Source organism: Falco cherrug, chromosome 5, assembly GCF_023634085.1.
Source record: "Falco cherrug isolate bFalChe1 chromosome 5, bFalChe1.pri, whole genome shotgun sequence".
NCBI lineage: Eukaryota > Metazoa > Chordata > Aves > Falconiformes > Falconidae > Falco > Falco cherrug.
In genome coordinates, this window is record NC_073701.1 from 22,967,692 (window position 1) to 22,993,069 (window position 25,378).

The window sequence follows — 25,378 nt, forward strand, 5'->3', positions numbered from 1 at the left end:
GCTGCATAAAATGACCTGCTTGGTTTGTCTCCTGGCTTCGCAAACCTTGAACACAAAGCAGTAAGTTCCTAGAATGAAAGTAGTTTGGATTTTAACTTTGGGATCTCTCTGAGCAGTGCAGGACCAATGACGCTTCACTCCTTTGTTGAAAAACTACGATAGAAGGAAGGGTGAGGAACAAAACCCATGTTGTCCTTACACCTGGATATATCAGCAATGGACTGTGGACTAGCAGACTTAAAATTGCCACTCCACTTAGTAGAAGTTATATGATCTAAATTGCTTTTTCTGAGGAAGTGTCAGTCACCTGAAGCGCTGGTGTAAAGTGAGTGCTTGGGTGGTGGAGCAGGGTGAAAAGGTGGGGGAAACATAACACAAAATAGTATTCAACTTGCAACAATGTGCTGATTGATAAGGCATATGACTGTAGCTATTTTGTTGTGTCTGTATTACACAGATGCACTGAAATTACTGCTTCAGTGTAAGAGGTGATGCTGGAGCTCTTTTATCACATTCTTCTTGAGAGCAGAGGAGGAGATACAAGCTTAAAGCACAGTACCTTTGACCTCTGCAGTAGTGCAGTTGTTACCCTGAGGTGCAAGCCTGGAGCTTGTTTCCAGCTGCACAACAGGAAAGTTAAGATTAATAAGGAAAGCAGTTAGTTCCATCCTGCTTAGTGAGCAGTAATGATAACGGACATGGCATCACTACCAGTCAGTTAGAAAAACAACTTCATATGTACTGAGTCCTCTAAGGCGGTGGTCCTAATAAAGTCATAATCACATTCTTCGGTATAACCCATTGTTGTACTGTTGCTTCTGTAGGAAATTCTATTTTTATTTTCAGTAACAAAGAGTTTGTGGCTGTATGTAAAGATTTCCAGGTCTCCTTTGCTATTTCTAAATGTAAGCAATAAATAGCATGTTACGGTGAAATGCAGGAGTGCCCAAATAAACTGCTGCGGAGCTGTCATACAGCAGGGGAAGAGACATGAGCTGTAATGTTTGAGTTGGCTTCCTGTCTGCTGGAAGCAGGAAAAGAGCTGGTGAGAATCTAGAAGGCTTTATCCAAGTTCACATACTTCCTTTTTTACCTGAATACCCTTTGCAAAAAAACAAAGGACAAAAAGCACCTCAGAAATGCTTTCACTTCCATAGTTCCCACATACATTCCTATGCTGCTCTACTATCTGAAGACAAACAGAAGGATTCTTTCTTAGAGAGTAGTCTATTATGTGCATGTACTTAGTTTTATGTATAAAAAGAAGAAAGATTTATTATACATAAAAAAGGAGAGGGAGAGAAAATACCTTTTCTTTAAACAAAATCTGCTATTTATGGTCTGAACAATTCATTCTGTAGGTTTGCAGGCTGCTTCTGAGGGATCCCAGAAAAGCAACTAAGAGTAGCAGACGTCCTGTTAGTGTATTTAATCTGCTGAGGACCCCAGTTGCCACCTAAAATTTTGTAGGGACCTGAATGTCAAAAGAAGTTGAAAACTCACAGAGTAGAGGAACTACTAGGAGAATCTCATGAGGGTCGTGCGTCGGCCATATGTCACTCTTGCACTGCTTGCTTACCTACAGGCATACACAGAATACTTTAGGAAGGCAAATGCTTATACTGCTCGATACAACACAGGCAGACATATTTTTTTTCAGTCTTGACATCTTTGCTTAAGCATTTGATTGCTATTAGCAGGTTTAACTTTGTAGGATTGCAGTAGCCATCACTGGATGGTTATGTCACTGTACAAAAGCAGTGTGTGCAAGGACTCTGACAGAGGTATCGGCTTGTGCTATGCCATCCTCTTTCTTCTCTATTATCATGAGCAAAGACCCATGTCCTTTTAGAATGAAGGAACCAAAACTTACTTTACTGGTGGAATACCAGCTCCTAAAGTTCTTTGTGGTAGTAGTATTTTTAAGACAAGCATGTAACTATTGCTGTGGTGTTAACCACAGTGATCTGGTTATCACAGTGACTGCTACATTAGTAAGTCTGTATCCTTTGTTTTAAAATGCTGCCTACTTCCAAACATCATGTAATATCTGCCAGTTTACTTTAACTTCTCTGCTGTTCACGTGAAATGAGTTTTGATAAAACTTCCTAGGGACTGGCTCAGGTTAAAGTATTTTGCGATTTAACAGAGGCGAGATGTCCCAGTCTGCAGTGAGGCTCAGTGAGCTTTGGAAGGCTCAGCTTCAATCAGCTTGGGTGGGAGCCCTCAGGATATTGATCAGTTGACTTAGATAGGACTGATGCCTTATTAGTTACTGAGAATCTGGGCTCTCAGTTCAACAGGCTTAGTCAAAATTTTGGAAAGAAAAAAAAAAAGAGCAAGCTCAGTTACTTTTTCTTCTTTTTATTTTATAGGTTAATAATGCTTGTAAGCCAGAGGTGAAAGTGGCTCAGCAGAGCAACATCAGGAAGTCTGGCAGACTGGAAGAGAACAGCTGCCCCCAAGGGCAGCTGCAAAGCGTGAAGGATGGAGGAAAGTAAGAATGAGAAGGTGAACCAGGCTCATGTTCTCTTCGACAGATTCGTCCAGGCTTCAACCTGCAAGGGAACTCTTAAGGCTTTCCAAGAACTCTGTGACTACCTAGAGCTAAAGCCTAAGGACTACCGTTCTTTCTATCACAAACTGAAGTCCAAGCTCAATTACTGGAAAGCCAAAGCCTTATGGGCCAAATTGGATAAAAGAGGCAGCCATAAGGACTATAAGAAGGGGAAAGCATGCGCCAATACAAAGGTAAGAGATTTATTTATGGTGGTCAAGACACCTATTACCCAGTTTGTCTCTAGAATACACAAGAAAAATGTCTGGATGTAGAACAATGTTTGCCTGGTGTCAATACAGGCCCAGGGAAGATTCAGGAATGTTCTCAGGCATACTATTTATAATATATAGTTTCAATTTGGTAGCATTTAATGCTCAATCAGTAATTGTGTTTGCTACTACCAAATTTGACTGCCCGCTTGAATAGCAGAAGCTAAATGGAAGTCCTTGGAAATTACCAGAATATTTGTAATTTATTCAGGAGAAGCAGCCTGCAAGTTTCTGTTTTGTGGTTTTGTGGCATCAGTACCGTAGATGGCTTAGAAAATCTTAGCTGGTAAACCTTTAATCTTGGTAGGATTTTCTTTTTTTACATTTTTTACTTTTTTAAAAAAGGAACAGATAGTGCAAAAGATGATAGAATTAGAACAGGATTCTGTCCTTCATTGAGGACAATACATGCTGTTTCTTCTTTTGAATATTCACCTTTTGGGAGAAGGAAATATCTTAATAGGAGGAATTAATGACTAATTCCTCAGTAGAGAACTAAGAGGGAAATACATCCTGTTCAGAATATGTCAGTTGTTTCAGATCTGTGGACTGAAGTTTAATTCCCAACTAGATATTAGAAAGTTATATTTCTTGATTTCTTGATTGTTTATTCTGTTTCACTTTCCAGTGGTCATTTTCATATGATGGTGGCATTTATAATTAATTACTACAATATCACTGGAAAAATTACTAGTGGACCAAGGTGCACTTGTACTAGACCTTGTAAAGATAACACTTTCCTCAAAAAGCTTACAGTTGATATGTCAGATGATAGGTAACAGGTGCATATAGATTAACTTGGAAAACAATAAAACAGTTGGGCGCTGTTGGTAATCACAGGGGGCAGTAGCCTTAACACCCTGAAGGTCCAACCACTTTATTGAGGTTTACTTTTTTGAGGCAGCATGACAAAGGAGGGACTTACAGGAAGATAAATATAGTGACTTTTGTGTATATTTAGGAATAAACCTTCCAAACGGTATGGACATCATGGAGCAAAGTTCAAAATTTTTTTTCTGAAAACTTGACTGCACTTTGCGTTCAATGGATTCAGGAATTGCTCTGATTTTGAATGAAGCATGATGAGTAGAGCTGAAATGGGGTGTTAAAGGCTGTGAAATGAAGACAGGTAGCTTATATTTTAATGCGAAAGAGATTGAGGAAGCTGTGCAAGAGTGTAGAGTTATTTTAATTTATTTGAAGTAACAGACTAAAAGTGATTTTTGCATCTGGGCTCTGAATATATATCTTAGTGGGCAAGACTGTATTTGTTAACCTTGAAGGAAAGGTTGCTTCGACAGCAGAGGTGTAACATGAAAGAGGAGATTTAATGGAAGAATATGTGTGTGACTTGGATATTGCTTGATTATGAGGATATACAAAAAAATAGATAGGAGTGGACATTAACATCCAGCTATGAAAGACATTCGGGAAATTGATTGTGACACTTACCTAGAAGGGAAGTGGTGAGGTGAGTTAAGGGTGTTGGAGCTTGATTTTATCATGTTGGGCTTGAACTGAAAACTAGGCAGCCATGAGGAGATGTCAGAAAGGTAGAGACTTCAGCTTAGACAAAAAGTAGTCAACTCTGAGCTGGAAAAGTTCTGTGAATCTGCAGCACTGAAAAGCTGATTGAGCCAGTGACTGTGAATGAGGTGATACAAAGGCACGTTGTAGAGGAAGATGGTAAAGAGGTGAAGGGTGAAGCCTGTGGGAAGTTTGTGGTGAGAGGTGTGGGAGAAGTGAGGGAAGTCCTTCAGTTAGTGCTCTGAAAGAATAGCTGAAGACATAGAGGAGTACTGAGTCTTAAAATAAATCAGAAAAGGACACGCTTTGAAGAAACACATGTAGCCAGCTGTCTATAAAACATCTCTTAAAGTGCAGTTGAAAACTGAGTAAAAGAGGTAAAGCATACTGGGAGTGATGTTTGACTAAAGAGATTGCTAGAGATTTTGTATAGTCCAAAAGCTTGGCCTATTTTGTGCACCAAAGCCAAGGTAGAGAGAGTGTAGGATGGAAATGGAGAAATGAGATCAGGGGAGGGGTTGTAGAAGTGTCATGCAGTGATCATGGACATGAGGTAATGGTGAGATAAACAGACTTAAGGGGTCATGTGTGATTCTCTTGTCATTTAATGATGAGAGAGAAACCTCAGAACTTGCTGCTGTTGGTGGTGGTGGTGGGAATAATTGCAGGGGACATGTCAATGACAATGCTGAATTGGTCTCTGTTAGAGGAATGGGAAGACTTATTCCGTAGCTTCTCTCCTGTGTGGGTGACGAGGAGGAGAGAGAGAGTAAAGGAAAAGAGGAAGAGGAGTGGAGGCAAGACAGAGAGGAATTTGCCAGTCTTGCTAAGAAGCTGTTGGTGAGATGCTGTATAGGAACACAAGTGAAAAGGTGGATGGTGAATAAATTAAAGGTGGCACCCCGCCTCTGCCCCAGTGCAGAAACATTTAGGACTGTGGATTTGCGATTCATGCCATTTTGAGTAGTGAAATTAGTACCTGAAAGGAAGTGAAATCTAGTTAATTTTTTTGTTGTTGTTCGTGTGTCTTAAAGAATATATACCTGTGATGATAAATTATTTTTGTATGCCTTTACATATAAACTTTGTTGAAATTTTTAATGTAAACAAATGATAAATATGTGTTCTTTTAATATTTCTTTATGCTTGTGCTAATTACTTGTTTCCTTTCCTAACAGTATCTGCCATTAAATGTTTATATGTAATTCCTAAGAGGTAATTGTAACTGTTCAAAGTAGCAGCCTTTTGAGAAGTGAATCATATCTGATTTTATGTTTCCTGTCTCACTTAGTTTTGTATTCTCAGTGTTTAATGTAATTTGCAAACCACTGATTAAAAAATACAGAAATTTAAGTGAGCATGTGGCATGACAGAATGTGAAATAAAGATTAGGGTTTTACCCATTTTATCAGAACAGTCATTTCTTTAGGAAGCTCATTTTCTATACACTTGAACATATACAAGTTTTGAAGTTCTCATCTTCTGTAGCATAGTTTTTACTTGCCCATTTAAAAAATGGTCAGGGATGAAGTGCCATGACTAGGGTTCGGCAGTTAGTGCATCACATGGCCAGCGTCCAAGTTAGCCAGAATTCAGATAACCAGTGTTCGTGAACGCGAGATTTGGATGGGATGGGTTGTTCAAATGTAAATAGTTAAAAATGGTGCTCTTTCTTCATTCGTTACACAGAGAATACAGAATTGCAATTTGCATTTAATGTTCCATTACCATAGTGGTGTTACTGAAAACTTAGCATGATCTCTGAAAGATCTTGAGCAAGAAGTGTTTCTGAGTGGTGAGACAGCTTCAGTGCATGGAGTTGCAGCAGTTATTGGAGTCATTGAGGGGAAAGGGAATAAGGAACAACAGCTGCCTTGATTTTCTTGGCTGTACTTGGCATCTCATGTAGTTACTGCTGCCTGTGAGAGTATCAGGATGTAGGTTTCCATGAGAGATGTGAAACTGGAAGAAGCGTTAGAGGTGGAAAAGGGAGCAGAATTTTCTTCTGTTTTTAACTGCTTAAAACTCACTGTGTTCTGTAACAACATAATTTAATGTGTTTGTGATGGTAAAAAACAATAACAAAAAAACTTTTGACCGTGAATGACTTGACTGTCATATATTTTACATCCAGAACATCTAGAGTCTTAAACATAACCTAGATGTTGTTAAACACATCCTTGTTTGAGGGCAGGGTGGAAGGTTGTAGAGAAAAAAAAAAATTTACACTTCTTCTGTGAGAAAATTACAGGCAATTAATTTACAAGTTGATTATGTAGACCTGAGTTTGAATAGTCTGATTTTAGTACAATTCCTTTGTTGTTGTGTACTCCATCATAACTATTTTAATGTGGGGAATGTTATCAAAGAATAAAAGTCACCCAACTCAGTGTGGTCATGTTGCTTATTGAAGCCAGTCACTTTGAAGATTGTAGCTGCCATATGGGCAAAATTATTACCTGGATAAATATGATATGCTCATCAAATTTTCTTGAAAGTTTAAAAAGTGGTGTTTGAGAGTTATACTTACCTGCAAAGAAGACAGTATTACACTGGAGGAATATATTAGAGCCTAATTGATTATTGCTTGTAGCGAATGACAAGTTGGACAATGCACAAGTTTGTTTAGGAATTTAATAGCTCAGTGGTTGGGTTTGCCTTTTGACCCACGTGCCTTCAGGTTCCTGAAGCTACTAAAGCAGTGCTGTTATTCTTCCTGTTCCACTAGACTTGGGTCTCTGCCCTCAGAGTTGTGTGACCTCTTACCTTACACAGTAGTCTTACTTCAAATTTGTATGTCAGTTGTTACCTCGTCACTGCTGTAACTTGTACTGTTGTATTCATTGTTCAGGCTTTATATTTGCAGTTTTACATTATTTACAGGGTTTATGCTCCAGTGAACAACTGGTGAATAAGTGGCAACCTGTAAAAACTGGCATAAGGGGATGACCAACAAACAAAGAGCTTTGCTTTGGGATATGCTGTTTATCAGAAGGTTGGGTTCTGGTTAAGTTTTAGCATACTTAAGAATTTCTCAGAGCGCTTTGTTGTCCAGCCATAAGGGTATGTAAGGAACTGGAAAATACTCACATGGCAGCAGCAGTCAGCACTGTAGCAAAGTCTTTATTCTGTGGGTCTAGTTTATACTCAATAGAAATCAAAGTACAAAAATGATATGACAGAGCGGACCATGTACTATATTCCTGTGAAGGCACAAACTCATGCCAGCTTCCTTTGTGGACTTCAGTTTCTGTGGGTGAGAAATGTCAACTGGCTATCTTGGCTTTTTAATCTTAAAAGAACTGGTCTTGCTGTATTATTTCTCAGAAAGTATTTCCAACACTTAAGTATGCACGTATTTTACATTCTCAAGTTGTTTATTAGCCTCTGATAGTGTTTGTGAGTAGAGTGGAAAAAGATATGAGAAGATGAAAGACCTTTGATATGACAAAGGGTAGGCCGGAGAAAGCATACTTTGATAAAAATAGTCTAGTCGCACAAAATTTGTATTTACATTATGTTTACTTTCCTGAAGTTTCCTTTGCTGCAATAGTAGAAGCACCAGCATAGGCATGTTAGAACGCTCTGACTTGACTACTGTCTGTGCTACTTTAGATGATGATGTTTATAAAAATGCTAGCATCTCATGTATTTATCTGCAGTAGCTATTGCTATGCTACTCAGTCATGATGAGGAATCTTTAATGTTACTGAAGATTTTCTCAAGAAAGGCCAGCTCAGGCTTTGGAAGATGAGAGGAAAACTTGTCATCACCTTTTTTTTTTTTTTTTTTTTTTTCTTTTAAGAAAAAATTCAATGAATTGAATTGAATGGGGGAGGGAGAAGCCTTCAGAAATACTGCTGTTCTCCAGGTGCTTACATAGCTTGGAGAGTACACCTTGGTAGCTTATCTTAAAACAAGGGTTCCAAACAGGCAGTTTACTTGCCTGCTCCTCCAAACTTTTCACTGCTCTGTGATATGCTTTATTTTCAGGTTGCAGTTACTGCTTTAATGTTACCAGTTGCAGAACATGGCAGGTAACAATAGAAAGACTGATCTGAAATTTCAGCTTATCTTGCAGACAAAGAGCACTTACTCCTAAGAGCCATGGGATGCTTGGAAGCTGCAGTAAAAATATCTTATTTCCTTCTAGGACTGTAAAGTTACTCTGTGCTGGTTGTTTTGCAGTGTCTGATAATTGGGGCTGGACCCTGTGGCCTTCGTACAGCCATCGACCTGTCATTCCTGGGAGCCAAGGTGGTGGTCATAGAAAAGAGGGATGCCTTTTCCCGCAATAATGTGCTGCATTTGTGGCCATTCACCATACATGACTTGAGGGGTCTTGGCGCCAAAAAGTTTTATGGCAAATTCTGTGCGGGATCCATAGACCATATCAGTAAGTACAGCCGCTGCTGGACACAGCAGCACTCATTCTTTACAGGGGAAATGTAGGCAAGGACACGGGGTAGCTCATTAAAACGCAGCCTACACCAGTCACTGCTTTCAAGTCTTTATTGTATGATTCAGCATTATGTTTGCATCATGCATTTCAGCCTAGACCTTGATGTGAAATACATACATTGTCATGAGATTATTACACATACAATATATATCTATCATCTTTTATACCCTTCCAAGCATATCTTTTTCCTGTGCTGAAAAGTACATTTAGGATTCAAAGCCTTTTATTTTATTTTATGATTTGATGGATAATACTCCATTTTTTGCTGTTACATTCCTGCAGCTGCCACATTATTCTGTTCCTCTTGAGCATTGAAAACATCTTGTAAAAAAGAAAAATTACTGGATCTTTTGAATATTCTTGTGAATGTTGATCTAGAAAAAGGAGGAACAATTTTGGCTTTGTTAATTTTTGGAAGAGTGATGAAGATATTTTCAAGAATACTGTCAGCCTATGAATAATAGAGGTTTACATATTAAAATTGAGAATAATTTTGATGATTCTCAAATTCTGAGGAATCAGTCTCCTTTGAAAGCTGAATGCTTTGGTGGAGCAGGAGTTATTATTTTTCAGGTTTTCTTTTTATTTTTTCCAAAAAATGTACTGAACATGGCACAACCAGGTTTGGCCCACCAGTCTGTGTTCTCCACTGGAAGCAGAAAGCAGCACAGACATAGTAGATAAGAATTGGCTTCTTGTCCACAGCAAAAACTGCCTTTTTTTTTTTTTTTTTTTTTTTTTTGGGCAAGGAATGGTTGAACTGGATGCTTTTTGGAACGTCAGTCTTGCAGATTGCTTTTTCCCTTCCAATTCCTTGTCGTTTTTATTCTTTCAGTATGCTTTTTCCCTTTCAATTCCTTGTCATTTTTATTCTTTCAGTACTTCATGCATGTTGTCTTCTTTTGTATCTCATCACAGCTGAAATTTAGTGTTTAGATGGATTATTTTTTCATTTCAGTGTCTAAAATATGACAGTAGGATATCTTCCTTCAAATTAATAAGAGTTTGCACTTATTTTCATGCCCCCTACCTACATTAACTGAAGAGGAAAGAGGTGGTGAGGAACTTAACTATGCCCTCACTAACCCAGAGGTGTTAGGATGAAGGTGCAGTTCAGTATCAACAGCTAAGCTGATCAAATGGCTAGTTGCCATCTGTGACAGAAGTGCAGTCCCGCTGGTGCTCTCTCCCCTCCCACTCCTGCAGTACATGTTCTAGTTGTTTCCCTTGTTGCCGATTTGGGGACTGAAGCATTCAATGATTACTTACTTTTTATTCTTTGAAAAGGCTGGTGTTTCAGCTATATAGAAGTTTCTTGGCATGCTGTGATATGACACACCAGTGCTGCCTGGATGAAATGCTGGGAACACAGTGGGAAAAAGAAAATAGCGCTGGCCTTTAAATCAGTTTATCAGTAATACCAGAGATGCATTGGCACTTGTGCTCTTTTCTTTTTCTTTTATTTCATTATCATCTGCTTTTTTGCAGGTATCCGTCAGCTCCAGCTTATCCTTTTGAAGGTTGCCTTGATCTTGGGAATAGAGATCCATGTCAATGTGGAATTTCAGGGGCTTGTTTACCCTCCAGAGGATCAGGAGAATGAAAGCAAGTAGCATTGAAATGGGTTGTAGAGAAAGGGGAAGTTATGGTAGGATGCACAGACTCCTACTCCATAATCCTGTTTATGACTCTTAAGTCCTTTCCTCATGCTCCATTAATAAGAGTAATTATTAATACACTTTCACTTGAATTTTTAGTAGGATTTATTTTTTCTAGCAACAAATCCAAATTAGTTACTATATGAAACAAAATCACCTGAAGTACTACAGAGAAATAGACCAAAACACAGTAGATCGTAATTGCTCCTAGAATATTTAAAGCTATTACACTTAGAAGATACCTTTTTAAAACAACTCCTTTCTTTGCATTCACTGAGGATATTTGTATCAATGAATGATCCTTATGCTTTTTGTGTCTTTGTGAAACCTGTTCTCTGATTGCCATGGGAGATGGCGGCTTACTTGTTTTTTGACATCGTGTTAGTTTGAGTAGGCACTAGAGAAGCTATAAAGGTTGTAGTGATCCTTAAAGGTAATAGGGTTTTTTTACCAGAGCTGTCTCTGCCTCTGATTCACACAGACTGGCTGTGCAAGTCAGCCATAGCTCTGTCAACAATATAGCTGTCCTGCAGTGTATCTTTACCAACTATGTGACAAAGGGATTATGGACAGTAAGAAGTAGTTTTATGTATTTGTTCTATTATGAGCACTGTTTATATTGTCATTAACTTGGAGTTTATCAACAGGAATAGGTTGGCGTGCATTGGTCCACCCAAAAACCCATCCGGTATCTGAGTATGAATTTGAAGTAATCATTGGAGGGGATGGCAGGAGGAACACCTTAGAAGGTAATGTGTCCATAATTCGCTTTCAAATAGAAAGTATTCTTAAATTAGTTAGAACAAAAATGGCTTTTAACATCCCAATCAAAATCTGGAAAGACATTTGATTAGTGAAAGGGAGATTAAAAGTCCATGTAAAAAATTCATTTGTATCAAAGACACATGGGTTGTCTTTTCCCACTTCTGTCCACTAGCAAAGGAATTAGGTGTTTTAACCTGGATAATTTTTCCTACATTTTTTCTTCAGTTGAGTACTATTATAGCTCTTACTTTTGGGAACAGGAATTGAAGTGTTGAATATTACTCTGTATAGTAGAGAATTCTATCTTAACTTTTTTGTTGCAAGTTGCAATTTTTGGAAAAGAGGTAAGAAAGAGAAGGTGAGCTTTTTCCCTAAACAAACTTCTATTTTTCTGGTGAAGCAATTGTTGCATTCTCTGTGGAGGAGTTTGTAATTCATCAGATCCATTCACTGTTTTTATTTTGTGAGGGCACCTGTCTATAACGTGCTGAGCCTTCTCTTTAGGTATGCTCTATTTTTCAGTGTTACTACTTCATCTTTCCCATAGGGTTTCGCCGAAAAGAGTTCCGTGGAAAACTAGCAATTGCTATCACAGCAAACTTCATCAATCGTAACACCACAGCTGAAGCCAAAGTAGAAGAGATCAGCGGTGTGGCCTTCATATTCAATCAGAAGTTCTTCCAGGATCTACGAGAAGCCACAGGTTTGCCAGCAATTACCAGATTTCCAGTTAAAACTATTTGTCTTTGTTGCTACAACTTTGTAACTCAGGTGTCATGTTTAATGAGTAAATGAACATCTTGTGCAAGGAAGTCAGTCATTGCTGTCTCTGAAATCTGACTTCCTCATTCTTACAGCTGTTCTTTACAGCTGTACAAAGCAGATATGTATCAAGCAGATGCACGTCATTTTTGTTAAGAAGTGGAGAACTTCCCTGACAGTTTTCAGGAAATCTGAGCCCTAAATAGGAAAAGTTTGAATGCTGAGTTTAGCTTCTTGCACTCCACATCTGAATGCAAACCTTAGAATAATGATAAATGTATTTTTTAAAAGAGGTAGCTGCATGCAGGTGAAATGTGCTCTTTGTGGTTTTGTTGAAGATTCAGATTCTTCAAAGTCATGGAAGGAAGCTGCTTGGCATTCTCTCTCTAAGGCTTTCTAACCGTGTAATTTCAATTTGCTTTCTTCTAATAGAGCTCTTGTGTCACATGTAACACGTAACTTGTTCCTTCACTACCATGTCTTTTGTTCCGCCACAAGGTATTGACTTGGAGAACATTGTCTACTACAAAGATGATACACACTACTTTGTCATGACTGCCAAAAAACAGAGCTTGCTGGAAAAAGGAGTGATACGGCATGTGGGTATTAACTTTTCCTATATTCTCTATAAACTAAGATTTTTAGGACAACTTGCTTTTAGTATGCTGAAAGAAGGGAAACAACGCTCTTCTTCCACCACGTAATGTTTTTACATAGGTGTGTTTTAGAACACAACTATATGCAGTTAATGCCCTTCTGAAGTATTTTGAGCCACCAGAAGTGTGTTACAAGACCTATCCTCTCCAGATTTGTATCCACTTGTAGCTTTGGGGGTTTTGTTCCTGTTAGGGTGAAATATGTTTAAAGAACATTTGATAGTTTGGTTGAGTTTCCCTCATTTTATGGCAATGAAAAAGTGGGGAGTGAAGAAAGTATTTACCTACCTCTTATTCCGACAGAAGCTGATTTAAAAGTAGTTTGGCCACATATGAATAAATAAGGAGTCTTGTGCCTTTTGTCTGAAGTTTGTGAAGAGAAATACTCAGAAATTTCTTAGCCCTTTCACAGTCAGGAATGCTAGTAGGACATGATTAATGTTTGCAATAAGAGATTTACAAATCTTTTCTTGGGAAGCATAAACACAGAAAAGAACGAAAGAAATTAGAGGGCAGACCTGTATCAGAGGGTTTGTCAGAATTTTAGTGCCAACTGTTGTATACACCACTCTTAAACCTGTGTATTTCACTATTTCACTTTTACTTTTCTGGTTTTGGCAGGATTTTGCCGACACAGAGTTATTACTCTCACGGGAGAATGTGGACCAGGAGGCTCTGCTAAATTATGCCAGAGAAGCAGCTGACTTCTCAACTAATCAGCAGCTACCATCACTGGACTTTGCCATCAATCACTATGGTCAGCCAGATGTGGCCATGTTTGACTTCACGTGCATGTATGCGTCAGAGAATGCAGCCCTGGTGCGAGAGCAGAACGGCCACCAGTTACTTGTGGCACTGGTTGGGGACAGTCTTCTAGAGGTTTGTGTTTTAAACTTACCATGTGAAAGCAGTGAAATGAAGCATAAGCACAAGCCATTGCACCCATCACTGAAATATGTGCTGTCTATAAGAGAGGTACTATAAGGAAAGATACTGTTTATTATACGATAAAGTGGGAGGTTTGAATGAAGAGTAGGAGTGTTGGGAAAACAGAATATTTAAGATGGTAGTGATCTTCTTAAGAAAATGTGTGCAGAGATTTTTCTGAAGTTGTGTCTATTCCATCTGCTTCTTATTGGGACAGTTAGGCTCTCTACAGAACCTACTGTAGGCCTGTTACTAATTAGCATTTTGTAATGGGTTATAAAGGACAATCTTGAAGAGGAGCTGTTAAGGCACTCCAGGCTATGAATTGTTGTTGGAAATAGAGGAAACATGGGCTTTGGGGGAACTCGGGGGCAATTCACCATACAATACACACCGCTTCCTCTAGCCCAGCGGGCATAGAGCTTTAAGCTAATTACTGAGCTATAATTTCCCAGCAGATTACCATCTGAATGTATTTTTGATATTTGCTTAAAATTTTCCCTAACGGATGCTTTTTCTTTCTCTGCTTTTTTTGTCAACTATAATATTAGCCATTTTGGCCAATGGGAACTGGAATAGCCAGGGGATTTTTGGCTGCAATGGACTCTGCTTGGATGGTACGAAGTTGGTCACTCGGAGCTAGTCCTTTGGAAGTTCTTGCAGAGAGGTACTAGAGAAAACTAATACTCTTTCTGTTCTAATCTAATCCTCCAACATCTCATCATCCATTCCAGTTTATTCTAGTACAAATATGTAGACAGAATGGGAGGTACAGATTCTCACTGTTTCGAAAGGGTGCTTGTGGGTATAATTCAGTTGAAGAAAAAAAAATGTACTAAGGAGCTGATAAATTGAAGTATATTCGTAGAGGAATAAGAAGTGTTGCAGCTGTTCTTGGTTGATTAGATCAAGAATACTTTTTTTTTTTTTCTTTTTTGCTTCTTGGCATTGCATGGAGAAAGTGAGCCTGACTTACTGTCACCAGCCTTGCTATAGCAAACCAGATGAAGATGTATGTGCCTTTAAAGTACTAGAGACAAAAATTCTTGCCATCCCCTATTACCTTGTAAATATCTTTCATGATTTCCTTTTAAAGGAAACTATGACCTGCTTTTATTTCATGTTGTCCTAAATTGGTTGCTTCATTTCGTATAAGCCAAACAACATCTTGTGTCTTTTTGGAGTATTGAGTTCCTGATGTTTTTGTCATCTTTGAGTGTTGCTTTGGTGCACAAGATGATTTCTTAGGGATCAGGACTTGGGTAGTTAAATGATTCAGTAAGTAAAAGCCACAGCTAGTAGAACCTGTTTTAAACTTAAGCAACTGCAGCTTCTGACCGTCAGGAACCATAGCATAATTTTAAAAATTGTATAAATGGCACAATGGGGATATTTTAATTTCTGTTTGTCTGAATTTAAAAAAATGGTGAGGATAGTGATCCTGCAGTTGGAGCCAGACTTCCATCACCTTTCCGTTAGACATTTGCAGACAGTGGTAAGATCTTCCCTGAGCCTTCTCTTCTGCATGCTGAACAAACCCAGTTCCCTTTGCCTCTTCTCACAGGCCAAGTGCTCCAATCCCGTTGGTGGCCCTCTTCCTGAGGCGCTCCACTGTCACAGTGTCTGTTGCACTGGGGAACCCTTTCAGTTATGCTTAATGTATTGTTTTCTTTCCTCCTTTTGATTCTGGAGTTGAATTAAATTTCAGGCTTTAATACACTGAATCTTAGCTATTCAGTGTCTGAAGTGGTTAGATTTCTAATCTGAATGTTTATCTCTCCAGAATTTACTTAGCAGTGTTAGTAATGATGCATGTCTTCAAAAAAAACCCCACAAACCTAACAAAAACAAACACAAAACCCCAAAATCACCACAAAACCTAAAACAAAGAAACCAACCAAAACAAAACTCAAAACTTTTATTTTTATTTTCCCAAGGGAAAGCATTTATAGGCTACTGCCTCAGACCACCCCTGAGAATGTGAGTAAAAACTTCAGCCATTACAGCATTGATCCTGCCACCCGGTATCCCAATATCAATGTCAACTTCTTGCGACCACAGCAGGTAACTGGACAAATGGTGCTTCTGAATGCTTGCAATCTGCGTTGTCTTTCCTTAGATGAAGCTATGCTCATGTTTTGTGAACAGATAGGGACTTGATGTGGCGGTATAACATGGAAGCAGGGAAAAGCAAATACATGAATCAAGAGTAGACTTCTGCACTTTAACAAATTCCTTTTTAGGAGTTTTTGATTTTGATTGTTTTAACCATGCTGTAATGATACATGAAATCTATACATTTGTTTGCGTGTGCGTATGCAGGTTTTCCTTGTGGTAATCTAGTATAGCAGTCTGTTACTGCGATTTGGTATCCACTGAGCAGCAGCAGTCTGCTGTTTAGCACTGACAAACCGATACTTGTTCCGGGGTTCTTGGGCTAGATATTTTTGCTACATAATTACTTCCTTCTTGTGCCTTGCGATGGCTCCTTCCTGTCCTCTGACTCTTTCTGTATGTAATTTTTAGGTTTTTTGTGTCATTTTAGGTACGCCATTTATATAACACAGGAGACTTGAAAGACATTCACCTGGAAATAGAGAACTTTGTGAACTCCAGGACACCAAAGCTGACTCGGAATGGTAGGCTTGGCTACTGTTTATTCTGGAGCTGGATCAGTGCAGGAACCATAGAGCATCAGGGTTGTAGAGTATTATTTAGCCATTCTCTTTTGGTTTAGAAAATGTATCCAGCAATTGCTTCATCAACAGTCTGATTTTTCCAGTTTTTTGTTTCCATTAACATGTAAATACATTTTTGTTTGCCTAATTTCCCTTGCTTTATAATGCTGTTAAATTTCTGAGCATACTTACTTACACAAACGTGTTTTCACCTCCTTTGTCCTATAACACTGTCTTTACAGTGCAGAAGCCTAGCCTGAATTCACTGTAACTGTAAACTCAGAATTCTTACAAACAGAAGGTATTTCTTGTGCAGTCTTTCATGCTTTCCTTTACTTAATTTCATCTCTTAGCTTAACCAGATGAAACCTCACTTTGCTTGCATTGTTGTGAAAGTTAGATGCCTTGTGATAAGCACTTCTTTATCTGTCTACTCGTCCTGTACCCTGAGGGTTATGTTGAACTTTTCCTTTTGCATACCTTGCCTTTGGATGTCCAGATAGTGTTTGGGGAATCTCAGAATGGGCTTTGCTGCTAAGCCTCCCTTTCAGTGCTGAATAGCTGTGTAGTCTTTTGATTTGTTCTTTGCCCTGCAACCATGTCCCTTTAGGCTGTAATCTCATCAGATCTTGCAGTAAGGCAAGGTCAAAATAGGTCAGTGCTTTTAAAGGAAAGCTTTCAAGAGAAAAGAAAAAGTTGCAGAAGTACATTTGTAGTTCTTCCATTAGAAGTAGTGTATCTGGGCTTTAGAGAGCACTGTGCTACTGCATACCCTTTTGATCATATTTAACAAGCCTTTGTGGCTGTTTCATAATTCCTGGGGCTCTTTTACAAGGGGTAGGGTGACTTAGCTAATTACCTTTTAGCAAAATAAAAATCCTTTCTTGGATCTAAAATAGATAACGATAGTCTTTTTTTTTTTTAAAAAAAAAGAATTCTCTCCTCTATTGTCCATTGTTAGGAGACTGTTGTTTACATGAAGGTTTTATTTGTTGATTCATTGATTTTCTGTTGTGTTTGGAATTCGTGAAAGAGACATCATGCCTTTCTACTTGAAAATGATTATTATTATTTTTAATTTATTTTTTTTTAGAGTCTGTAGCTCGCTCTAGTAAATTGCTTAGTTGGTGCCAGAGGCAGACTGATGGATATGCTGGTGTTAATGTGACAGATCTCACGATGTCATGGAAAAGTGGCCTAGCTTTATGTGCCATTATCCACAGATACCGTCCAGACTTAATGTGAGTAACTGACTGTTTTGAATAACTGGGAAGGGCAGGATGTTAGTGATATTTGGAAGTAATGGTGTGGAGACTGAGGCAATGCACTTGTGACTTATGGAGAAATGGATTGTAATGAATTCAATTAAACTTGATAGAAGCTAATGTACAGTGATTCACCAACAGAGTGGAAGGTCATAATAGCTTGATGAATATGAAGGTAAATGTGTTGTCATTTTCCCTTCTGGATAATTTGACAGAATTAAGCTTCAGATTGGTACTGACTGGAAAGCATTATTGACTGACAGCTCTTTTCTCTGTGAAGTTAGTCAGGCATAGTTCATAGCTTCGGTTATTCTTGTGAACAAGTCTGTACATAGCCCTTTATAAATCTCCTGTTTAACAGTAACTCTTTAAAAGACTTTTAGGCTGCTCTTTTTAGAAGTAGTGACCCACAGTCTAAATAGAGATGTTGATACTGTTTGTACACTAATACGCTGATTGGATGAATGAGAGAGGCATTCTCTTGCGTGTTATCTTGGGTAAAACAGTGCCCAGATTCTAGAATAGGAAAACACTGGCTGGAAGAAATAACAGTAGCAAAGACTCTGGTGCTTCAATTGAAATCTGAAACGTCTTTAACTTCCCAAAGGGACATTAGAAAAAGCGAATGCTAGAGCTGTATTTAAAAGACATAATCCAGTGTAAAGCATGCTGAAAAGGTATATGGTTATTCCTTTCCATGTGCACTGAATTACTTCTCTATTGGAGTCCTCAAGTTAACCTGAGCTACTCTGTTTAATAGCTATATAGCTTGTGGAGCGTTCAAATAGCTTTTGAAGTGGTTTATATAATTCTTCACAAGCTATAGCTTTTTATACAGCTTTTATGTAGTTCTACAAGTTTTGGAAAAAGCCAGCAGAACTAAAATATGGATCAGTCAAGAAAAGAGGGGACAGAAGTGAAGACCTAGTTTAGTTCCAAGCACACAAAAGATTTTATGTAGGGGAAAACAGTACAGTCTTCCAGCAAAGGAGGAAGTTAAGTTGTATTTCAGAGGATAATAAAGTTTTTAAAAAGAAAAATCTGGGTTTGGAGGAGGAGCAAAAAATGAAAAAATAATACGTTTGGGCCAAAGTTTACCATAATTAAGTAGCATCAATTCTGCAAGACAAAAAGGCTGCTGGCAAATAAATTTGAGATTTCAGAGGGGGGAAAAAAAAGCAGATGGATCCCGGTGTTCTTTCAGAAGACTGGTTTCTACTTGATTCAGTGCATGCCCTCTTTCTTCCCTTTGCAGAGACTTTGATTCTTTGGATGAGCACAACGTGGAGAAGAACAACCAGCTGGCCTTTGACATTGCTGAAAAAGAGTTTGGAATATCTCCCATTATGACTGGAAAGGAAATGGCATCTGTTGGAGAGCCAGATAAACTGTCGATGGTGATGTACCTCACACAGTTCTATGAGATGTTCAAAGACACCATCCCCTCTAGTGGTAAGGAGTTTGGGGCATGTCTGTCAGATTTAAAGATGGCTTCAAGGTGTATGTGTGTGCTTCAGTTATCTTCATGCTTCTTCTGCATGAGCTCATACTAGTCACTCAATAACTTTACATTACAAAAACTTGGCTTCTTAGTGGTGCTGATGAAGACCATCAGGAGCAAAAAAAAGGAGTTAATACAAAGTAATTTCCACAAAATTCTGAACTCACTTCAGTAGTAATAGTTAACTTTTCTGCTTTCTTGCTATTATTAGAGATTCATCTGTCTTAGCTAATATGAGATGCCTTGCTAGTAGTTGTTTAGTAAGTAATTTCAAAACCCTGGCCCAGTTTTATACCTATTTACCACCTGTGAATGGTGAAACTAACTTCAGGCCAATGAGGAATGAAAGGTCTTTGATTAGAACTGAAAGATGTAATTGCCTAACACAAATCTGTATGGCCTGCCTTGAAGTATTAATAATGTTACTACAGGTTTTTTTTTATTACTGATGATCTTAATTCAAATCTCTCATTCTGGTGGGGTGGGAAAAAAGTGTGTTTAATAGCTTTTTAAAAATACAGTATGTATTATTTCCAAAACTCTACTCTGAACTCTTCTTAAGAATACTGGTGATCATGATGCTCTTTAAATATGAAAGTAACTAGAGGAAACAAACACAGTATTCATTCTGGGTTGTTGTAAACCTTGAAAGAAGAATTGATTTTGGCAAAATGGAAAAAGAGTAGCTGAGAAAAGTATTAATTGTGGACACTACAATCACTTTGTACAGAGAATTTTAAGAAAAAATGTTATATTAAAAAAATCAGTGAGCCCCTTCAGTTGAGTATTTAATAATAGCACCACAGAAAAAAATTATTGGCATTCCCTTGTCCTACCTGTTTTTACTAACAGATAGTCTGGACCTGAATGCAGAAGAAAAAGCTGCCCTAATTGCCAGTACCAAATCGCCTATCTCTTTTCTCAGTAAACTGGGACAAAGCATCTCTCGGAAGCGCACTCCAAAGGTAACCATACCACACTCTGGGTAACACTTGTGTCTGTTAGGCAGCTGTCCAAGTAGGTGGTGCTAAAAGTGCATGTGCAAGTGTGTATCTGCTACGTATTTACAAGAGACCATATGTTCATCAGCTCTTGCTATGGGACAATACATGACATTTATAACTGCAGCATTACATCCATAATATATACTCTCAATCAGTGGGATAGTTCAGCCTTAAAATCCTAGTCTTGTGGTATTATTTGGAGATACATTTTTATTGGAACATAACTAGTTATTCAGTTCCCAGTTAGTTGAAAGTGTTGTAGAATGTCCAATTTGAAGGTAAGAATCCCCTAAGGGTGATCAGGAAAACACCCTTTTCTTAAAAAAATGAGCCCAGAAAATTAATCAGTTGTGTTGCAAAGCTTATTTAAATGTACTGATGACAGTCATCTCAGGCCAGAAAGGTAGGAGAATCCTTGTCTTTGGTTTTTTTCCACGTTTTTCAGGACAAAAAAGAAAAGGAACTGGATGGAGCAGGAAAGAGGAGAAAAACCAGCCAATCGGAGGATGTAAGTATTGCAGTGAGGAAGGTGTCAGGGAGGAAAACATATGGTAGGTTCCTTGTTCTCACTTCAGACCTTCCATTTTCTATATTGACTGTTTATATAAGACTTTTTAGATAAAAATTAGTTCTTGTTCAGAGGTTATGCTTTGTTGTATCTATAGTGCAAATATTTTGCCGATGCTTATGAAAGAATAGTATACAACAAAGGAAATGTTGCAGTTCCCTGATGTTCTATTTTTGTTGCAATTTACTTTGTTTTGATTAGAACCAAGGATAAAGCTTTCGTTTAGAAAAGTCATGCAGTATAGTCAGAAGTTTCATTCATATTTAAACTTTAGGTTTCTTTAGTGCAAAAAGCATACTTTTCTAGTATGCCCCGTAAGGCAGTCCTTCTGTTGAAATGTTTGTAGCCAAATAGGTACAAGTGAGTTACAATTCAGTGCTTTGAGTTGTCAGCGAAGGTTTAAAGATAGGCCTTTGCTTTATGTCAAGGGATTCATGGGAATGTTTCAGCAGTGGTCTCTCGGTAGGTAAGTATATCAAATAAGGTTGAAAAGATAAGTAAAATTTAACAGAACTTTTGATGACATGCCAAAAGAAATTGAAATGTGAGCTTTCAAGTGCAGACTAACAGATTTGTTTTCTGCAGTGTTAGAAACCTATCACAGCAAAGGGGTAGAGAGAAAAGGTGATCCAGTTGTCTTGTTGAATTTTGATATCACTGATTGTTAGGAGGACATCCCACGAAGTTACAGAGAAGAAAGGCCCACGCTGGTGAGTGCCCTGACAGAGAGGAGAATTGATGCTGCTATTGGGAATCAGAACAAAGTCAAGTCTATGGCAACCCAGCTACTGGCAAAGTTTGAGGAGAATGCACCAGTGCAGTCCTCAAGCTTACGAAGACAGGTAAGAGCTGGATAATAAACCCCTTTATTTTGGAATTGTGGAGGAAAATCATGAATAATAACATGCATTCCTTGAGACTGGATGGTACTGGTGCTTTTCTGCTTCAGAGACTCTCCTAGCAAAGAGTGAAGCTTACTCAGAAGAATTTAAAATTTAGGAGTATGGGGTAGAGAAGAACTTCCTAATAAAAATCTGTTTCTCTGTTATTGCTCATATTATGTTATGTAATCTCTTTCACAAACATACCAGCAATTAGGTTTCTTTTATAACTACTATTGCTGTTTAAAAGCTTTCCAGGAACATTCCACTTCTAATGTTTTAAGAATGATAATTCAATTTCTGATAAGAACCTTTTCATGCCAGGTTACATCTTTTTTTTTTTTTTTTTTTTTTCTTCTTGTGCATTGTGATTAAGTTTTGTATGTGTCTGTAAGGGCAACAGATAAATGCCTGGGAGTTTCTTTGCAATCAGGATCTTTGTGTCATTCCAAGTGAGACTTCCTGGTGACTGCTGATTATTCAAGATGGTATGTGAACTACTGCAGCTGCAGGGTAGTTGTCTTTGAAGTTAGATTGAGTCACTCCAAGCTACTGCTAGCAGTGCAGTGTCAGCAATATGAGGCTCAGTATGGTTTAAATGCCCAAGTTCTCGCTCTATTATAAAGTCTTTCTTCATAGGTTGTGCCAAGCTCTGTGCTGCCATGGCCAGATTGTGAGTGGGATCTGACCTAGCTGCTTTAAAGCTAGGTCCAAGTATGTCTGTGCTACACTGCACATCAGTGTTAGTAGTATAACATAATCTCAGAATGGTGATGTTTATCACACTCTTTACCAATCTAATATTTCCTGAGCCACTATGTATTGGCTGGAATAACCAGGCAGATTTGAAGAAACAATGAAAATAAAGGGAAGATCCAAAATATGTGCAGATTTCCATTTTTAGATGGTTTTTTCCTTTTTATATTTTACTTGGTAAATGAATTGTCCCCTACCCTATTTTTTTTTTTAATTAAATGTTTGTATGTCTTATTCTGTATCCCATTCCTTTGGCTTTCTTTGAGTTTCCTTTACTATTTTATCTTTCCTCCTTGGTCCCATTTTCCCTACAACCTGCATGCAGCAGCCTGTCCTGCCTTATCAAGAACGTGTTCACAACCAACCATCCAGCAGACGAGAGCAGGGCCGTCTTGCTCCCATACCCCAGTGGAAACAGGTAAAGAAACTGATTATGAATACAATGTGTTGCCTGCACCCAACACTAGCTATCACTGTCCTGGTTTTAGACTAGTCCTTTTGCAGCACCTTATGTGAGTCTGTTATTTTAAATAATGTAACTTCCAATGAATAAAAGCAGTATCTCCTTTCAGTAATGATGCATGGTTTAATGTTTCAAAAGGACTTGGTCAGTTTTTCCCTGCCATCATATGCTAGTTTGAATTCCCCAGGGTTTCAGTGGATGTTTTAGTGGAAACCTTGCGTACAGAATTTCTAGCTTTGTTCTGTCAGAAAAAAATTGAAAATATGTGAGCAATTACTTCCAGTGAGGTGAAAGGTGTCATGCCATCTCTGACACTAAAGCTTTTCTCTGGTATAAATAGTAAAATCGGTTATCAGTTTTGCTATTCATGTGTGGAATCTTATGTGTTCTGCAGTTACAGGAGACTGTGCTTTCCCTTTCTCTGTGACAAATGTAGCTTTCCTTGCCAACGAATTTTAGGATTTCTGTCAAAGAGTAGTTCAGAATAGGGATAGACAGCAGAAAAAATCAGTGGCTATCAAATATTATTTTCTCTTGTGTTTTGGCTCGTTGTCGCTGGTGTTTTTCTTTCAGCCATGCACTTCCAAAAGCTAAGGCTTGTGACAAACAATCTTTTCAGGCAGGTAGGGGTACTTATCTCACTGGCTTCCTCTGCTTCCACTGTTTCCCGGTGCAAATGGCTGCCTCATGTTTCCGAGAGTGCTAAGAGATGTTTATCCGGCAGCCATAATTTGGAGAAACATCTGCTTTTTTCTGGTTGCAGTTGACTCCGAAGTATGCTCTGATTAAAGAGGAAGAAGATGACACTAGTTTGGAAATTCACTGTTTTGCATGACTATGGATTCATGCTGATCTTCATGTTTGAGGCATTCAACACAATTAATGGGGCATGTCATGACTGAAGCCATGATGTAGAAGATTTCTTTGCAAGAAGAAGACCCAAGCCAGGGGAATTGTCAGTAGGAGAGTCAAGAGTTTTCAAAAGATCAGCATTATGCTTAGGTTTCCTGACTCAGTGTTTCTTCTTCTACCATCTCATCAAAATCTTTATAGACTAATGAGCACTTTCAGATGGATACACATCATCCTTGATTAAGGCAAATTTCATTTTTTTAAGAACACTTCCCAAGGAAAGGAGGAGAACCCAAAGAGCCGATGCAGAAGAGCATAATATAGCTCTAAAAGATGAAGTCAGTTGATGAGCACTGCTTATGTTACTCCACAAAAAAAAAGGAAAACTGGATTGCATTGATTGTCCTTCTCGGATCAGAAGGATGAAGGTTTGTGCTTTAACACTTGGAAGAGATCACATCCCTGCAGCCTTGAGATTTCTGTTTGAACCTGCTATTGAAACTTTATGAAGGCTTTATAATTAAGTCTTTGCAGTGAAACATAGAAGTTCTTACTGTCTTCCTTTTGTAATTGATCAAAAGAAGGACAAACTGTCATTTCCTGCTTTTGTGATGAGGATTTTCTCTTCATCAGAGAGCAGTTTATTGTTCTTGTGTGTGTTCTTGTTTTCACCCGCACTACACAATTTAAAAAAAAAAGAGGGGGAGTGGGGGGGAAGAGCAAAATCCATCTGGTCTCCCTAAACATTGATAGCGTCTCCAAACAGGCAGCAATGTAGGGCAGATCTCTGAAAAATCTTTTTGTAACAGTTGTGCTTTCAGATGACTTAAATTATTTTATTCAACGCTGACATTGATTGCGTTGTGTGGATGATTTCCCTCTCAAGATTATACCTGGAGATGATCTTTTCTTGATAGGCTTTACTTCATCAACAGATGATGATTGGTTCTTGGATCCCCAGGTTTCATGCTGGATTTGCAGTGCAATCTGACAGCTGAAATGGAGAAGAATAAAACTGAGTCTCAAGAATGTAAAATCTGCAGGATACAGGAGGTTCAAAGAAACAATTGATAAGGTCCCTGCTCCAAAGGTTCCTCATTACTTGCCTGGGGAAATGAAAAACATCAGTTGTCTTCATTCAAAAGCCATGAGTACATATAAAACCATTTATTCTCAACTGATCAGAGATCAGCTGAGGTAGGAAGCCATCCACTGAGCCAAGCAGGCAGCTTTGCCAAGCTTGGACAGAAGTCCATCCTGCAAGAAGTTGTTGCTGAAGCAGTGCTTCAGCTGGCTGCTGGGATTCCTAATTCTGCTTGCTTAGGCACACAGAATCTGATAGCTGTGAGACCGTACCTTTCTACAGTACTGAAGTGGCTTGCTGCAGTGACGTTGGGCACTCTCGCTACGAAGCTGTTTCCTGGACTAACAGTGGGGTTGGTGCTGGGTACCAGTGTATGTTGTTGGAGATGCTGTAAAGGGATCAGTATTGCTCATGACAAGCTCCTTAGGGAGGATGTATGTTTACTAGAAAGAGCTGTTCATGAAGCTGTGGGAAGGGGTTCTGTCTTTTGGCACAGGTGTCAGAGTTTATGAGCAGAAACTTCTGTCAGTGACCGTGTGTAAGATAAATCACATAGCAAGTACATTCTACTGAAGAGTCCTTTGAATACGAGCAAAGCAGTTCCTAAGGGGACAAAACAGTGGTGTGTTATTGAGGGAAACCACAGGTTCCTGATGTTCTTGTCAGTAGGAAGAATGAAGTTGAGATCCTCAGGGATCTTTTGGAGAAGAGCAGTTAGTTTTGTGTCTTGTGCTTGATAG

The 25,378-nt window shown here is 38.6% G+C and overlaps 2 protein-coding genes across 20 annotated transcripts in view; one reads left to right on the forward strand and one right to left on the reverse strand.

Moving 5' to 3' along the window:
* Positions 1-25,378, reverse strand: part of LOC102047184 (tubulin alpha-4 chain-like) — a 121,769-nt gene that overhangs the window by 92,702 nt on the left and 3,689 nt on the right. The window lies entirely within an intron of this gene.
* The window catches only part of MICAL3 (microtubule associated monooxygenase, calponin and LIM domain containing 3), a 161,711-nt gene that overhangs the window by 49,560 nt on the left and 86,773 nt on the right, over positions 1-25,378 (forward strand). For 15 of the 19 annotated variants that reach the window (XM_055712819.1, XM_027807630.2, XM_055712835.1 and 12 more), the window contains exons 2-17: positions 2,376-2,751; positions 8,545-8,752; positions 10,307-10,423; positions 11,124-11,225; positions 11,789-11,944; positions 12,502-12,602; positions 13,281-13,538; positions 14,138-14,253; positions 15,524-15,650; positions 16,132-16,225; positions 17,358-17,505; positions 18,785-18,981; positions 19,883-19,995; positions 20,480-20,542; positions 21,271-21,444; positions 22,565-22,657. In XM_055712819.1, coding sequence (XP_055568794.1) covers positions 2,488-2,751; positions 8,545-8,752; positions 10,307-10,423; positions 11,124-11,225; positions 11,789-11,944; positions 12,502-12,602; positions 13,281-13,538; positions 14,138-14,253; positions 15,524-15,650; positions 16,132-16,225; positions 17,358-17,505; positions 18,785-18,981; positions 19,883-19,995; positions 20,480-20,542; positions 21,271-21,444; positions 22,565-22,657 — 2,331 coding nt within the window. In that variant the 5' untranslated portion in view covers positions 2,376-2,487. The remainder of the gene's footprint in view (positions 1-2,375; positions 2,752-8,544; positions 8,753-10,306; positions 10,424-11,123; positions 11,226-11,788; positions 11,945-12,501; positions 12,603-13,280; positions 13,539-14,137; positions 14,254-15,523; positions 15,651-16,131; positions 16,226-17,357; positions 17,506-18,784; positions 18,982-19,882; positions 19,996-20,479; positions 20,543-21,270; positions 21,445-22,564; positions 22,658-25,378) is intronic. The other 4 variants (XM_055712831.1, XM_055712834.1, XM_055712836.1 and 1 more) reach the window with 2 other exon arrangements.